The 18,014-nt window shown below is 42.4% G+C and overlaps 1 protein-coding gene across 1 annotated transcript in view; it reads left to right on the top strand.

The window, feature by feature from the left end:
* The first annotated feature begins 516 nt into the window (after positions 1-516).
* Positions 517-18,014, top strand: part of HMGXB3 (HMG-box containing 3) — a 52,796-nt gene continuing 35,298 nt past the window's right edge. The window contains exons 1-11 of the mRNA XM_042451887.1: positions 517-670; positions 2,628-2,775; positions 3,425-3,599; positions 4,746-5,309; positions 6,104-6,202; positions 8,108-8,239; positions 9,240-9,667; positions 9,981-10,156; positions 10,634-10,731; positions 12,430-12,528; positions 13,881-14,030. Coding sequence (XP_042307821.1) covers positions 643-670; positions 2,628-2,775; positions 3,425-3,599; positions 4,746-5,309; positions 6,104-6,202; positions 8,108-8,239; positions 9,240-9,667; positions 9,981-10,156; positions 10,634-10,731; positions 12,430-12,528; positions 13,881-14,030 — 2,097 coding nt within the window. The 5' untranslated portion in view covers positions 517-642. The remainder of the gene's footprint in view (positions 671-2,627; positions 2,776-3,424; positions 3,600-4,745; positions 5,310-6,103; positions 6,203-8,107; positions 8,240-9,239; positions 9,668-9,980; positions 10,157-10,633; positions 10,732-12,429; positions 12,529-13,880; positions 14,031-18,014) is intronic.

The following is an 18,014-nucleotide window of genomic DNA, read 5'->3' as shown; positions in this document are numbered from 1 at the left end:
AAATGTTTTACTGATGTAATTGGACTATTTAAACTGTTGTTTTCATGTGTTTGTGAGCCGCCTTGGGTCTCAATTGGGAGAAAGGCGGGACAAAAATGAAATACAATCAACTATAGCCGAGCTGGGACTCGGACCCTGATCTCCAGAATCGCATCCCAACACTCAAAGCACTAGGCCACGCCGGCTCTCCACACTTAAAACCCATCAGAACCTCCTCCTAATCCCCAAGAGCCAACCATCCGGCTCCCAAACTCTGGCCTTTCAAGTGTTTTGTACTTCGACTCCCAGAATCCCAAACCACAGTCCAAGGCGGCTGAGGCCTCTGGGAGATGAAGTCCAAAAAAACCCTGGAGGAACAGCGTTTGGGAGGGAATCATTTCCAACTCTATGGTCAAACCTCCCTCCTAGACAGCCCTGGTCTCCTCCCTCCCGCCGTTCGCTCAACTCTATGGTTGGTTTTCAGACTCGCCGTCCGAACGTTCGTGACCTCTAGGAAGGACTTCGGCCGAGGGAGCACTTCCGCCTTGGTGCCCAGTTTTAAGGCGCAGCCCCGGATACAGGAGGCGAGGCACGATCGTTCCGGCCGCCTTGAGAGGCCCTGGCTGGCCGTGGTCCTCGGGATGCGGCGCTCGCGAAGGAAGGATGCGAGCGGCTGGCCCCGCGTCCACAAGTGAGTCCCCGGCTCGCAGGAGCCAAGGCTGGAGCAGGGGCGGCTGCAGAGAGGCTGCCCTTGTTGGGGGGCGGGAGGTTGGTGCAGCCCCCAGCTCTTCCCCCTTAAAGCCTCTGGAGAGGAGGATTTCGGGGTGGGTCTCCAGGGAAGGAAGGAAGGAAGGGGACGGGGAGAGATTGTTTTCTAACCTGCCCCCTTCCGCGCCTCCACCACTGACACCCCCTTCTTCTTTGGTGCCTGTGTTTTTAGGCTAAGTGTGACCGACAAAAACAACAATCCTATAACTTATTTATATTCCGCCTTTTCCCGAAGGATTCAAGGCGGATTATATGAACAGGAACAACAATAACATACAAATTGCACTAAGGCCACATTTCTAAATAATCCACATCCATTTTGGGGTGTAAGTGTAAGATGGTTCTTGAGAAGGAGGAGGGGGGGGTTGGTTGGGGTCTTTCTTTTGGTTCTGAGTCTGCCCTTGAGCTGCTTCAGTGCTTTGGACCCCCCTCTTTTTTGTGATGTTTGTAGGGCCCTGCAAACTCTCAGGTAAGTCAGTCCCTCTTGATTTGGTGTGAACACATCCTTTAGATTAACCCTTGCAACTAACATTTTTTGCTTGTTGTCATACGCACACAGGCAAGTTTGCATTCACCAACACACAAGTTTTCCTAGACATTGAAATTCATTTATTACATCAAAGCCATCAATATGAACATTTTGGGATTCTGTAAGTGTAAGAAAGATGATCCTTAAAAAGCTCATGAAGGCTGCTTTAAAAAGGAGGGGGGGGTTTAAATTACCCCATAGGTTACTTTAAACTGCTTCAACATTTGATCCCCCTCTTTTTTTGGGGGGGGGGGGGGTTTGCTTTTTTAATAATTCTAAGGTAAGTCAGTTAACCTTGTAGCTAAATGTTTTTTTGCTGTCATATGCACCCAGGCAAGTGTGCATGCACCAGCACACACAGACACAGAAAACATTGCCCTTTATTTATACACTGAAGTTATCATTATGAACAGGTGTCCTTTTTTTCAAGTGGGAGTAAAACTGAAACTGTCAAGGAATCAGAATGATGGAATAATCTGCTTGGCCATCAGAATTGTGGGGTGCTACAGACCGATAAGCGTAGCTTTCACATTGAGGGTTCATGTTTTGCTGTTAAGGAATGAACAACTGTAGTTTTTGTGATAAACATCTGAGTATATTTTCTACACAGATGTATGCCACTGGATGATTTGTTTTGCTCATAACTCACGGCTGTGTCCCTGTGGCGGAGCTGCAGCCTCTTGAGGCTTCCATGCCCTTCTGATATCCCCTGTACAGAAGCCAATCAGAATACGTGTGTATTTGGCATACGTGCAGTTTATAAAGCTGATAATACTCATAGTTTAATGTAGATTTTGGCACATATCAGCATAGGAAATTATGTGTCAAGTAATCCTGGGCATCTTTTACAGAAAGTCTCAGACCATCAGTTTAAGCTACCTAGAACTGGGCATCCACTTTTACAGTTTCTTATTTTAATCCAGATGCAGGAAACATTTAGATACAGTCCCTTCAGGATAAGACAACTTAAAAACAAACAAACAAGTTTCATTTATATACCGCTTCATACTGCCTAAGCAGTGTCTAAGCAGTTTACAACTGTAAGTTAATTTGCCCCCAACAGTCTGGGTACTCATTTTAGTGACCTCGAAAGGATGCAAGCCTGAGTCAAGCTTGAGCCCTTTTGCTGGTCTTGAACTCGCAACCTTGTGGTTTTGAGTGAGTGGCTGCAGTAGAGGCATTTAACCACTGCGCCACCAGGGCTCCTATTTTAAGAATTGCATTTAATTTCTATATTGTCTTTTGAAACAGTATGATGTAATATGGAGGTGTATTTGATATGCACCAATATGTGTGATTTCAGATTCATAATGTTTAGAGGAGAGTATAACTGCTTGGGTTTTCTATCTAGCAATGGAGGCACTATATGATGGCACTGAAGTAACCGTAGTAATGGAGGAAATAGAAAATGCATACAGCTATGCATCTCCAGTCCCTTCTAAAAAGAAGAAGAAATACAGAAGTCCTGGAGATCAAGGGGAGAAAACTAAAAAACCCAGGTATGTGATTTCTCTCTCCTTAATAGTTTTGCAAACTGTGAACAGTTTCCCTTTTGAGATGGCTGTTCCTTAATGTGTTTTCTTTTACCTATAGTTCATATCCCTGTAAAGTCAGTTGTGTTAAGTGAAGAAGCAAATACTAACCAAGGCTGCATATGTTCTGCAGAAATAATGCAGTTTGTCACAGCTTTAACTGTCAATGTTACAGAATTTTGGGATTCAGCCAAGCTGTTGCAGAAATCCCTGTTCATAACCCTTAATTCCCCTGCAATTCAGGTCCAAAAGAGATGCCTACAGCCCTTCTGTCTTGCAGCCTTCCAGTTCCTCCCACTTTTCCACAACAAGTTTGTAGTGCTGTGAATAGAATAGAAATTATTTGTTAAAGCTTTTTGGCAGTCATCGCAGAGTTATCACAATCAGGCTGGGTTGGCAAAACACTGCAGGACTTTTTTTAAGCCACAGCACACAAACACCCTTCTAATATTCAGAATATTCTTTGTCAGAAGCCCAATAGAAAACTTTGTTTCCATAATTTAGTTAGCTGCAATTCTGTGCCCACTGAGTACCAATGAACATATTTTAGTGGACCTAAACTGTCACTGCCAGTTTAAATGAGAAAATGATGTTTGCTTTGTTCTTTCTCCTGCAGATCTGCATACCTGCTATATTATTATGACATATACCTGAAAGTTCAGCAAGAGCTCCCGCATCTTCCTCAATCTGAAATTAACAAGAAAATCAGTGAGAGCTGGAGGTTGCTCAGTGTGGCTGAGAAAAGCTACTATTTGGAGAAGGCAAAGTTAGAGAAAGAAGGTCTAGACCCGGTAAAAAAAATTCTGACATTTGCAAGCATGTAAATATTTTTTTTGTCCATATTAAAAATCCAAAGGAAATCACATAATGCTTAACTCTGTTGCTTATCCCCTACTGTTTTTAAAATGGGGGTAAGGAGGAGCTTTGAAAAACAGTAGGATGAGTTTCCTTCAAAGAAGAAATAGCTTTGTTTCTTTGAATTTTTACTTTTGGGTTGTGGTCGTCTGATTGAAGATGGAAAAATCTGATGGAAATACTAGAACCTTCAACTGTTTCTTCAGGTCCAGTTCACTGCATCAGGGTCAGGGGTTTATCACTAATCAACAAATGGATAATAGGGTAAATAGACCAAATGACTGCTTTAAACTTTGCACCTTGCCATCTACAGCTTTTAAATGTAGGAAATATGTATACCTCATTGTAAAGCCTGCTGAAAAATATATATGCCTCATTGCAAAGCCTTCTGCTATAAAACGTGTTTATAGGAATTATAAAAAAGAAAGAAGCTGTGTTGATCCATAGGGATGAAAAAAATCTAAAATCCACAAATGAAGGATATCATTATTATAATCAGCTCATAATACTTATACTTACAAAATGTGTAAGTTTTTGAATACTTTAGAAGTCAATAAAGAGTAGCATTATATTCCTTTCTTTCCAGTGGTCTGGTGTTCATGAGATACTTCTATTTCATCAATCTCTGCTGTTCATTTTGGCACTAAATTTAATGGCAGACAGTGTCTTAAAATATCTGTCCAAACACTTTTGGATTAACATGCTTTCTGCCACTCTGTTTTACCTTTAGCATAAAGGTAAAGTCTACTTTGACTTGTAACACACTATGATAATAACTTGAAAAGTGTCCATTTTGTATTCCTGGATTTTGCCTGTTGTGTTCACTGCATGAAAGAGCACACAGTTGCATGTTCAAGTTGTAAGTGTTACAAAAGGTGTACAGTCCTGGACTTGGAGGGAGGTGATTCCTCAGGCTCACTAAGAAAGAGCAAGTGGAGTTGAAGGCAGGAGAGGTCTGAAAGCTTTGCCAAAAAAGGAGAAGTTATTAATAACATTTTGCATTTAAAAGTTGATATACCAAGAATGTGTCCGAATAACAGCTAGACTTACGTCCTTCTTGTCCCATCTATCCTTTTCCATAGAACTCAAAGTTATCTTCCCTGACTGCTGTGGTTCCAGACATTCCTGGTTTTCGTAAAATCCTCCCTCGTTCAGATTATATCATTATTCCTAAAGACAGTCTCCAAGAGGAGAGGAGCAAGCAGCATTTGGAACTCTGCATGACCCAAGGTCAAACAACATTGGAAGGACTAACGACTGCTACTAATGTGACAAGTGTTTCCCATGGTACTGTGCAGAATATAATCTCTGTGGACTCTGGCCACATTGGTGTTTCTGAGCAGTGCATTGCCATTGAAGGTCTTTCAGAGGACCCAGTCTCATTTGTTCAGTCAGACTCAATAGAAGAAGTTGTTGCATCAGAGATCTTGTCTCATTATGTCAGACCAGCTTCACATAAGGTAGCTGGAGATATCCTTCTGGATGAGACCCCTTTGGAAGTAAGTGATGGCTACCCCTATGAAGGAGCTAGTGTGGTTATTGAAGAGACTGTGGTTAACAGTATGGATACATCCAGTGGGGCCATTGCTATGACACAACCTCAGACTTCAGATGGTATCTCCGTGGTAACAGTGGTGACCAGAAGAGTAAGTAATCTCAGGGTAGCTTTTACTTTTGATTTTATGCTTACTGCCATACAGACCTATGCTATGCTGAGCCTTATACCCTCTTCCCACACCATGCAGCCTTTGTGTCATGAGAAGTGGGAGGGTTCAGAGAAACATCTGGCTATGTCACCATAGCCATACACAAAATGATTACTTCAGTGCTAAAATCGTCCAGGATTCTCTGGAGGGTACGACACTGTAATCATTTCAATTCTGGCTCTTGGGATATAGCAAGATGTTTCTCCGACCCTGCCTTGTCCCCATGAGGGATGGAGTAGCCATGCAGGGTGGCTTCAGAGGTAAGTATCCTAAGTCAAGGGACCTTTGGTCTCTGTAGAAGGCAAAGGGGAATACTAAACTCCACTGCATCCAGAAAAAAACCAACATGTACAGGGATAAGGGAAACTGAACATGTGCATATGCCACTAACAGGAAGCTAGCCTTAGGGTTTGTTCCTACATGTGCTTATTGGCAAATAAATATGAGGAAATGTTACAGTGGTATTTATTTATAGGCTTGGTGTCTTGTTCTCCTAATTCATCATTGTATTGGATCCAATGAAACAAAATGTCTCCTGTCTTATAGCTTTCTTGTTGACAAAATGGCTGCATCTGTTGACTACTGCTGTCTTGTTTTCTTTGAGTAATGTGTAATGTGAATTTTATAGATGGTTATGTTTGTGTGTGTATCAGGGTTTGGGGAGAGAAGTGGGAATGACTGGAACATAGCAATTTCTAGCAACCTTATTATGTTTGTTTCTTTTCTTTTTATAGGACAGAGAAGAAAGTAATTCTTCAACTCCCACTACACAGTTCATTATGCTTCCTTTGCCAGCACATTCTATTTTGGAAAATCCATCATCAATCAAACTGGTCAGTAGAGAAAATGCTGATGCCATCCTTTTTGGAAAAAAGTATTATATTAATTATGTGTACGATATACTAAGAAGCTGACTAATGCCAAACAGACTACTGGTCTACTAGATTAATTATTTGTCTTGATTTGCACCTGTTCTCCAGGGTTTTCTCAGCCCTGTTACGTAAAGCCCCTAAGATGCTACAGTTTTGAACTTGGAACGTCTGGGTGTATGTGAAGTATATGCTCCAGAACAGAGTCACTCATTAGTACAAGTGTAAATTTCTGCATGGAAATGTTAGGCCAACTTTCAGAAGAAGACCTTGAGAGGTGTGGTTATTTTATAGCGGCTGGGTATCAAAATGCCTGTCCCACTGCTAGTGGCCTACTCGTGTTGCGTTCAGTCAAAAGTGCCTTTGGCTATACATCCAGGCATGTATTCTGTAACAGCTGGGCATAGCTGGGTAAAATTACCAGCTGTCATAAACTCCTGTTACCCTGTGACTGTGGTGACCTGGCAGGCCTTAGGTGATACTAGGTGAGCTCAGCTAACATAGTGCCATCTCTTGACACTAAGGGGCAATCTAAAAGGAAGGTGGAAGGATTGCATTGTAATTCTTTCTCCTGTTTGTTTTCTAGGAAGAAGCATTTGTGAATAAAGCATTTATGAAGCAGTCTATCCTATTTCATGAAATAAGCAAATATTTGTAGTTTATGAATTAGTTGGTACTTCTGTTTCATATGGTATTTGTAAGTGGGTGGTGCTAATGATAGTTAACTAAAGCTCTTGCACTATATCTGCACAATAAAATTTGTGTATTTCTAATTTTTTTACAAATAAAAAGGGACAGTAATTAGTTTACTCATATCATTGAACAAGTGATTTTGTCTTGCTGTTCTTTGGTTCTCTGTTGGCAACTTTTTTGCTTATGTTTTCAAGTTGTCTAGCAAGGCTAACTCATGGTTTTGCTTTTTATCTGACCATTTAATTGCTGAGCAGAAGGCCCAGGATAGTACAGGCTGAGCCAGTGCTACTCTGACCCCAGTGCTCACCCAGGAACACTATCGGCATGTGCTTCTTCCTTTGCGGTGCTGTGGCTAGTACTGGGAAGCTCCCCATCACCACATGTGATGTAGAAACAGGACACTTAGCTGCACCCGTGTAGCTTCTTTTTAGTCCAGCTTTTTCCCCCATAGTGCAGTTTGGGTATACTTTCTGTCTGGCTTCAAGGCATGTGTCATCTAAATGCCCTGCCTCAAAGCTGGCCGAAAACCTGCCTATTTTGACTTATGTGAAACTGAGTTACAAATTAAATACAGTGGTACCTCGGGATACGAAATACCCAGGTTACGAAATTTTCGGGATACGAAAAAATCCCATAGGAAAACATTGTTTCGGGTTACGAATGTTTTTTCGGGTTACGAAAAAACTTTTGGTGCTTTTTTCGGCTTTTTCGCACGGAATCGCGGCTTTTCCCCATTAGCGCCTATGGCAATTCGGCTTACAAAGGCTTTTCGGGTTACGAACGGTGCCACGGAACGAATTAATTTCGTAACCCGAGGCACCACTGTAGTGAACATGACTCTGTATTACTGATTGCAGTCTCCTCTTCCCTTGTCCTTAGCGTTACCTTGATTTTATACCTGTTTGATTGGCTGTTTCATGTACTGAACAAATATATTGTCTATTCCAGATTTTCTTTCTCCATGAATTAGTAACCAATGTCTTACTCCTTTTTATAGCTAAATATCTTGCCAGCTCATAGTTTCTTTCTTTATGTGGCAAAGCTCAAATATGGAATCCTGTAACTTTTGTGGATAAGGATAATTCTTAGACATAGGGCAGTCATCAACTTAATGACAGGATGGAAATGCCCTGCTCTGATGTTAGTCTGTAAAATAATGAATTCCCTTTCTTTCAGACAACTACCTACACCCGCCGAGGGCATGGAAATTGCTCCAACCCTGGTTGTACATTTACTTATGTGACCAGACACAAGCCACCCAAGTGCCCCATATGTGGCAACTTTCTCGGAGGAAAATGGATCCCAAAAGTATGTTAAAAATGATTTTAAAACTCCCTCTCTCTATATATATATATATATGTGTGTGTGTGTGTGTGTGTGTGTGTGTGTTTGTGTTTGCTTGCCAACAAACAACAGTATGTGGTGTTGGTAGAAACCGTGAACCTTTGTGCTTAGCAAAGAAGGTAGAAGGGTGAACACTGTCTTTAAAGTCGCCAAACAGAAAAAATCAGAACACAAAAGGTTCCTTTCTGATCAGCTGTCTGCTGTACTAAAAAATTGAACATATAGTGAGTCTACAGCAGCGGCCTGGAACTCCCACAAATTGCTCCATCCCATATTAGCCAGTGGCAGCATGCACCTGCAGGTGCACTGAGTTGAATGTCTGCATGATGCTGCCCATTGACTAATATGGGCTTGAGCTCCCATGGTTTTTCCCTTGCATGAGGTTTGGGGCAGAACCAAAGCCCTGTGGATAGGAAAGGGCCACTGTATGTTTGCTATCTTCATGTAACAACCAACTATATAAAAGAAAGGAACCATTATTTTATCACTGCAGTCAGCTGAGATTGGCCTTTCTGTTATCTTTAAGTGTTGTAAGTTATTTTTATTATTTTATGTTTTGTCCTGCCTTTTGGTCTAATAGACTGGCTTTCAAAATACTCTAAATCCATAAGACAAACTAAACTCAAAGTACTAGTTTCAAATCAAATTGGGACTCACTATGTATATATTTCTTGTAACCTCAGACTGATATGTAATAATTCACACTTCTGACAGATTGTTCATCTGGCTGCTTCTCTGTATGTGTTTTCAGATTGTTAGTAGTGAAAAGGAACATGGGAAATGGTGCTAAATATAAGATGGCATTATGGGGGAGCAGTAACTTGATTTGCTGTGTTAGCTTTTGCTCCTCAGATATTACTCATCTATTTATTCATTTCACTCTTGAGATCTGTCAGCCAAGCTTGAACATGAAGCATATGTGGTATTGACATCCAGGTTTTTGGTTGTTCCCCTCTCCCTTCAGGAGAAACAGCCAAAAGGCAAATCTGAACCAAGCTCAGGTATGCCTGTAAAAACACTGGGGCCCAAGAGAGATCAGCAGCCCTTAGCCTTGGGACAGACTGTGGTTCAAGACAGTGCCTCTAAATCTACACTGGAAAGCTCTGAAGCAGTCACTCAGCTTCTGAACGCAATCCCTGCTGTGGGGCAGGTCCAGGAGGCTGAGTGGGAAGAAGTGATCATCTCTGAGGCACACATCCTTGCAAACAATGTGCAGCCAGAAGAGCAAAGACGTGCTGCTGCGGTTACTCAGCTTCAGGAGGGCGTAGCACAAGTGGACCCTCCCTTAGAACAGAGGGAGGATGGGGCCTTGGAAATGCAACCACCCACTGAAGCAATGGATAGTGCCAATTGCCTTCCAAATCCAGCTTCTACCATGAAACATCCAGTGGGGTAAGTCACTTATGTGTGAGCAACTGATAGCTTTGAAATAGAACTGGAAGCATCTTGCAGTGCAAATTATAACTTGGATCAAAATGGAATAGACTCCCAAACTGTGAATTCTCAGATTGTTTTTGCATTCTGTGCATTTCAGTGAAGTTCTTAACAGGTTTGTATCTATGTGTGCAAGTCAAAGCAGGCTATTTTTAATTGTTTCATATTGACAAACAGCATAGTAGGATTTCAAGGTGGCAACTTGCCCCTGCAGCATGTTGTTACAGTCATTGGACTAAGGGATGATCAGCTGCACTTCTTTTCTTTTCAGGGTTGATGCTTTTGGTACTGCCTCCAAAGGGCAGGAGCAGAAGAGCAAATCAAGATCCAAGCCATCCTTGCTGGCTGCTGCAAGACCCATGAGGGCAATTCTGCCTGCTCCTGCCAGCGTAGCAAGAGAAATCAGTACAGAGCAGCCCTCTAGCAGGCAGCTATATACAAACAATGGTAAAATAAGCCTTCCAGTTCATGTTTGTTGGGGAAAATTGTATTTTCTAAATGGTAGGCCCTAACTTGTTGCATTAAGAATTACGTTGACCCTGTGTGACTCTTACTGCCATTTTGGGAAACTTGATAAAAGCAAGGCTTGGAGCATGCCTTCTTATCCATGTCAGCTTTAAGCAAATATGTGCAGATATAGCTTTTAGTTCCAACGGCTCTAGTCAGTAGTGAGGGATGCTATTTGTTGTCGTCTGGTAGCATTTGAAGGACACTGTTATCCAGTCTTGTTTCCAAAACTATCAATTTCTCCTGCCCTTTTAAGAAAAGTGGGTCTATAATTGGACTTGATCTCTTGAGATTGAAAATATCTTGGTACAATAAAAGGTCTTGATACAATATGTCCTACATTGTATTTGCTAGGTCATTTATTATAAATACATGTATTGTTAAAATTTTAAACCTTCTCTGTGTCTGTTATTCAAGAGCAAAATTCCTCTGTAAGGATCTCAGGACTGAAGCCTAATACTTTGAAGCAACTGGGTCAGACTCCCCTTCAGCCCTCCAGCACTGAAGAGCACAAGGTAGTCTGTGGATTTTGTATAATGATTGTTGTTCCCTTTTTTTTGTTTGTTTTTGTTTTTTTGGAATTGCCTTGTAGTCATGCTGTGGAATTGATAGGAACCTTTTTAGTGTGGCTTACACTGCATGTATAATTCTCTAAGCCTACTGATGTCAGATCTGTGGTATTCATGAAGGACCTCAGAGTCAAGAAGTTGAAAATGTTTGTCACATTCTCTTCCTTGTCTATGTAACACCATGTTGTACTTTTAATTTTACAATTAATAAATTGTAGGTTTTTATCCATTTATGGGAGTATATGGGGCTTCCACCTAAACATTAGGAAGAACTTCCTGACAGTAAGGGCTGTTTGACAGTGGAACACATTCCCTCGGAGTGTAGTGGAGTCTCCTTCCTTAGAGGTCTTTAAACAGAGGCTGGATGACCATCTGTCTGGGATGCTTTGATTGAGAGTTCCTGCATGGCAGGGGGTTGGACTAGTTGGTCCTTGTGGTCTCTTCCAACTCTATGATTCCATGATTCTACCCCTCCCTCCATTTTATACTGTCTTTCAAGGTCATCCAGTGACTTCAGTCCTTTGTCTTTCCCCATTTCTAGTCTGAATCTTACATTTATGTCACCTGTCCATTATGTCAAACTTCCTCTGAGACTAATCTTGTGTGCCTCTAGTCTGTTCTGTGACTAGTGAACGTCTGTGTCTCTTAAGACCAAGTCACACTTTGTTTTAGCTTCTACATTGATTGAAGTAGAGGAACAAAGCTTGGACTTGTATACCACATTTCACCCATTCATAGTGTGAACACAGAGATCCATATGCAGATTTTATAAGTGAATAGACTCCATGCAGATAATCCATCCATATTTGCTTTGTGGTTCAAGTGAGGAGGGCTTATTCCAATTCAAATATGCACTTGGCAGGTGTTGGTTCACAGAGCACTCAGGAATAAGAAGAAAGATTAGGGGCCCGAACAGACAGGCCAAAATAAAGCTGCTTCGGGTCACTTTGGACATATGCTTTTTAATTGACACACACATCTTAAGAAGCCAGAGGCTGTGCCAAAGCTGCACTCCACTCCTTAGGACTGGAACATGGCTTTGGTGTGGCTTCCACCCTCTTAGGACACATGCTTAATTTAAACAGCACACTTGCAAAGTGGCCTGAAGCAGCTTTATTTTGGCCTGTCTGTTCGGGCTCTAGGCTTAGTTTAATATAATATAATCTAATAAAAAAATAGTAAATATAAATATTTATAAATGCAACACTAATTGGTTTTGGGAACATACAGTATTACTATTCACAGGACCAGTACTTCCAGAATTAATGTAGCCTTCTAGCAGCAAGCCCTGAGCTTGCTACTCCATTTGTTGATTTACAAGCTGATTCACAATGTGAAGTGGTGTTTAGACAATGTGCTGTTCTATCTATATTATCATGGAATGTTAATGAACAGTAAGCTGCTGCCATCTATATTAACATGGAATATTAATATGCACATTTTTTATTATTTATTATGAAGTTACATCAAGTTTATTATTATTAATTATTAATAAACAGTGAGATGTTGCAAAGAGACCAGAGGCTCGGTGATACATATGGAAAGAGAATCTAATGCCTTTCAGGGAAAGATGGTAGGCTGGTAAAAGTTCTTACAGTGCATCTGACAGTGTTTCTCTCTTGCTTCCTTACTATCAATCTAAAGCTCCATGGCAGCACAAACAGTTCAACATCTCACGTCAAAGTGGTGGAGGTCAAACCAGATATATTTCCTTCCTATAAGTATAGCTGCACTGTAACCTTGGTAAGTCTTCGGTCATTAGATAACTCCCAAAAATACAATACATGAGTTGTCTTGGTTTTTTGTGATTACTTATAAAGGAACATAAGCACAGACTTTCATATGCTCCTGGAAGGCATGGAGCCCTTTTTTGTATAATAAATAGTTGTGCATGAACTATGGCATGTCAGGTTTAATGTTCAAGCACTTTATGAAATTTTACATGCTCTTTGTTTTAGAAGTGCCAAAGAACTAAGGCTTATTCAGGCTATACAGTGGACCCTTGTTATATGCTGGGGTTTGGTTCCAAGATCCCCCATGGATAACAAAATCCATGGATGCTCAAGTCCCATTAAATATAATGACATAGCAAAATGGTGTCCTTTTTAAAAAATGGAAAATCAAGGTTTGATATTTGAAATTTATACTTTTTTGAACATTTTAAAACCGTGGATGCTTGAATCCGTGTATAAAAAAATCCGTGTATAAGAAGGGCAGACTGTATAAACTGGTTAACTGGCATGACCTGGAAACTCCTCTGGGTCGCTGACCTTAACTGCATCACTGTGTCATTACCCATGCTTTGATTCGCACAACCTCCTATGACTTAGGCCTATTACAGACAGCCAAAATAAAGCTGCTTCGAGTCACAGTGGAGGTATGATGTTTCAATGATGCATGCGTCCTAAGAGTCCAGAAGCCACACCAAAGCCACACTCCAGTCCTTAGGGCTGGAGCATGGCTTTGGCGCGACTTCTGGACTCTTAGGATGCATGCATCATTGAAACACCATACCTTCATTGTGACTCGAAGCAGCTTTATTTTGGCTGTCTGTAACAGGCCTTAGTTTCTAGGTCATCTTCTGCTTTCTCTTCTTGGATTATGTCTTGACATAGTTTTCTCTGCTAAGCTCTTACAACTTGATTTACTCAGAAACAGCACAGCTTCTAGCCATGGGGCATGTGTGGGTTTCATTTCTTGCCTGCTGGTGGCTGATAGTAATGCAGTGAAATGGAAAATGAACAGGTGTTATTTGATTTGACACTAATCCCTTATGAACTTGGTTTTCCTTGGCATCCTAATGGAATTTGAGTGCTTCCATTTCTCCATTTTGCCCTTCATTAAAGCCAGCATCCAGTACTCCTGTTGGGTTTTCATAAGTGTCTTCTGATTAATTGCTTGTGGTATTTAGGGTTAATCTGGAAGCATTTTAGCAAGTAGCCAACATGGCAACAAATGTCATGGTTTTAGCTTCCTGATCCTCCTATATATTGGGAGAACAGATAATGTAGTGGCTTGTTAGGTCAACATGTTTAGGTGCGACATGTTTTTTAAAAAAAACAGTGGATAATTGATTGGTCTCTCTTTCCGTGTAGGATTTAGGATTGGCAACATCGCGTGGCAGAGGGAAATGTAAGAACCCTTCTTGCAGTTACATATACACTAATCGGCACAAACCAAGGATATGTCCCAGTTGTGGCTACAATCTTGCCAAAGACAGAGCTGAGAAAACAGCAAAATCCCTGGTGAGCTGAGACTTTAAAAAAATTCCTTGTAATCAAGCTTGACATATTTGCATTCTATTTCCTATTGTGGTTTTAAATATATAGAATTTGGAGGTAAAGCAAAGGTAGATAACTAGGAGGGTATATGTGTATGGGCTGCATACAGTGGCTAGTTCTCCTCCATGTTATATATTTTACATATGATAGTGTTACATCATTTGGGATCATATGACTTGGGGCCTGATTATTTGACAGATTGTTTTCTGCCATGTGGGCCTACCATTGCTTGGAGGGTAAGTCCTTATTTGGGTCCTGTTACCATCAGAGGGACATCAGTGGCCTGTTATATAGTGAGTGCATTCTAACATATGAATTTATTGAAACATAGTGATGTCCAGAAAGTTTAAGATGTGGCACTCACAGCTGACTAGTGTTGTCCACTATAACTTTGCCCTTATGCTGCTTCAACATGGTGAATCATTTGGGAGTGCATCCTGGAATCATATGCTCCATCCCCAGTGCCTCCCTTCTTGCAGATGTATTCCTTTAAAAATTTTTTATTTATTTATTGAAACTAAAGTTCATACAATGAATTTTATACAATACATAATTCTGTATACGGTAGGCCCTTGGTATATGTGGGGGATCAGTTCTGGACCCCCCCCCCCGCGCATACCAAAATCTGCGTATGTTCAAGTCCCATTATCCCCATTGGGGACAAAAGTCTCTCGCCCCCCTCCTCTCCTCCCTTCCTCTTTTCCTTCCTTCCCTGCCTCCCTCCCTCGTTCCTTCCCTCCCTCCCAAGTCAAAGCTTACCTCCTGCTATCGCCACCATGGGAAAGGCCAGGTGGCAGTGTTGGAGGCCTCCAGCACCGCCACCTGTCCCTTCCTCAGTGTCAGTGAGGAGGGGGTGGAGCAGCAGTGCCAGAGGCCTTCAAGGCCTCCAACACCGCCACCTGGCCTTTCTTGTGGTGGCGGCAGCAGGAGATAAGCAGGGACTCGGGAGGGAAGAAACAAAGGAGTGAGGCAGGGAAGGAAGGAAGAAGCAAGGGAAAGAAGAAGGGACGAGAAGAGGAAGAGAGGAGAGGAGAGGAGGGACTTTTGTCCCCAATGGTGGCGCGCATATATGCGTGCCATCATTGAGGACAATATATGGCAGTGGTGGCAAATTTATGGCATGAGTGCCAGAGGTGGCACTCAGAGCCCTCTCTGTGGGCACACACGCCGTCACCCCAGCACATAGTTCTCCAGAGTTTGTTACTAGAAAGCCACAGGGATGTGGCACTTTGCGATAAATAATTGGGTTTGGGGTTGCAGTTTGGGCACTCAGTCTCTAAAACATTCGCCATCACTATATGGCTTTGCTGTCCACGGATGCTCAAATCTGCGCATGGCAAATCCACGTATAAGGAGGGCCCACTGAAATCAAGATATACTATATCCGCAGCATTCCCTTCATCTACCAAGCTGGTAATTTTATCAAAGAAATAGATCAGATTTGTCTGGCATGACTTGTTTCACTGAAACCCATGTTGACTTTTTGTGATTATGGCATTGCCATCTAGATGTTGACAGACTCTCTGTTTAATGATCTGCTCAAGAATCTTTCCTGATATTGATGTCAGACTAACTGGACAATAATTGTTGGGATCCTCTTTTTTTCCCTTTTTGAAGATGGGGACAATGTTTGCCCTCCTCTAGTCTGCTGGCACTTCTGTTCTCCAGGAGTTTTCAGAGATTATTGCCTATGGCTCCGATATTACATTTGCTAGTTCTTTTAATACCCTTGGATGTAGTTCATCTCATCCTGGAGACTTAAATTCATTTAGATTAATACTATTACTATCTCTTTTACTTATTCTGTACTGAAATTCCCCTATTCTGTCCTCAAATTCCCCTATTCTTTCCTTTCATATGAAGCCTGTCCCTTCATAGCTCCAAGGTAGAGGTATAGTCTGGGAACTCTGCTGTCCTTCCATCAAGATCTGAAATGTTGAGGGGCCAGGATTTGTTTCTTGCTCCCCTCCCTTCCAAATCTCTCTTTCTCTGCTGAAGAGAAGAACTGGTTTTCCCTTGAACTTTCAGAGACCTAGCAGGAAACCAGGGACATGAACCTGTCAGTGATTTTTTTGTTTTGTATTTGTTAAATTACATCTTTCAACTGAGATAGGAATGCAAATTACACCTCTCAGCTGAGACAGGAATGTGCTTTGGGACATTAGGAAGGCAGCTTGTTTTGTTCAAGTACATTGGCATGTTTTATTTTGTTGTCCTGAGGAGTGTTTTGCTTTTTACTTCCTCGACACTTGTGATTGTATCAGTTGTTCGGTGACATTTAGAATGGTTAGCACACTTCTCTGGGCTGGATTCAGTTGCTACTGAAATGGGGCTGTTGCTGCTTCTCTGGGACTGAGTCCTGCATTACTCTGATGATTTGTTATTGTTGTGTGCCTTCAAGATGTTTCCAACTTACGGTAACCCAAGGCGAATCTATCATGGGGTTTTCTTGGCATGATTTGTTCAGAGGGGTTTGCCATTCCCTTCCTGAAGCTGAGAGAGTGGGATTTGCCCCAGGTCACCCAGTGGGTTTCCATGGCCAAGCCGGGAATCAAACTCTGGTCTCCCAGAGTTGTAGTACAACACTCAAACCACTATACCATATAGGCTCTGATGATTGTGGGTGGGGCATGTGTTCCCTGAGACATCGTATCTCACACGTGGGCTCTTGTAGCCGGGGAGCGAACAAAAGAAATGCCGAGGCCTTAGTAATGCTGCAAACTTTACTGAAACAAAGAAGCAACGCGTAGTAACAGAAACAAACTCAGTCTTCTGGTGGGGTTACCTACGTGCGGTTCCCTTCAGACTTCCGGGTCCCCTGTTCTTCCACGCCCGCCTCCGCAGCACTTCTCGGAGGGTTCCACTTAGTTTTTTTCCTTCCCCTCTGGCCTTGGGCCTTGCTCCCACTGCTCGCACCTCAGGTCCCACCACTCGCCAGATAAAGGCCCTGACTCCTGGCGTCTCCACTCCCCCTTGTGAGGATATCTAAAGTCCTCTTCTTTCTTGGGGTTGGGTAAAACCACCTCCATGCAGGCTCCTGCCCTTAACAAAGAGTGACACCATTGCAGAGTCACCAGGCAGCCTACCCGTCCTGGGCTCCTCTGGACCTCTCCTCCCCCTTTCCCGACTGCCTCAGTGCATCCCAGTCTTCCGCGAACCCGGCCCCTCCTCTCGTCCACCTGTCGCTCCGCTTTTATTCCCCTCCCCTGGGCGGTGCTTCTCCTTCCCACAACACTCCTGGGTCCTCCCGCCCTCCAGCTCCTGGCTTCTCTCCATCAACCCTCCCAGTGCTTGCCTCCACCTGGCTACAGTGATACTTTAAGGAATAGAACAGGCAGCTGTATTACTGTAGTTCCTCTCTCCTTAGTTTCCCCTTCCCTGAGGGGCACACTGTAGTTTTAGCGGGAAGCTGTGAATAATCTGAAGCAGATCTACACATATAACCCAGAATGAGACCTCTGTGTGTTGGTTTTTCTACAGTTGAGTTTTGTAGGTGCCTATCTCTTTGGCTGGCTGAAGGAACATTTTTCATTGTCTCTGCACTTTTCATATCTTTGGAGTATAGAGACATGTGGACATGTAGGCATCATGGGGATTATGAATTCTGTAGTCCCTGGCTGGTTTGTTAGCATTTCTATTGAAACAGTTTACATAGTGATTACATAGGCCTGTTACAGACAGCCAAAATAAAGCTGCTTCGAGTCACAGTGGAGATATGGTGTTTCAATGATGCATGTGTCCTAAGAGTCCAGAACTCACACCAAAGCCATGCTCCAGCCCTAAGGACTGGAGCATGGCTTTGGTGTGGCTTCTGGACTCTTAGGACGCATGCATCATTGAAACACCATATCTCCACTGTGACTCGAAGCAGCTTTATTTTGGCTGTCTGTAACAGGCCATTGAGAACAATACAAAGTACTGTGGCATACTGGGAGCTATTTTGTTAAA

The sequence above is a fragment of the Sceloporus undulatus genome, chromosome 2, assembly GCF_019175285.1.
Source record: "Sceloporus undulatus isolate JIND9_A2432 ecotype Alabama chromosome 2, SceUnd_v1.1, whole genome shotgun sequence".
In the NCBI taxonomy this organism is placed as follows: Eukaryota; Metazoa; Chordata; class Lepidosauria; order Squamata; family Phrynosomatidae; genus Sceloporus; species Sceloporus undulatus.
Note: the sequence above shows the minus strand (reverse complement) of the source record. Positions and strands in the feature narration are given on the sequence as shown.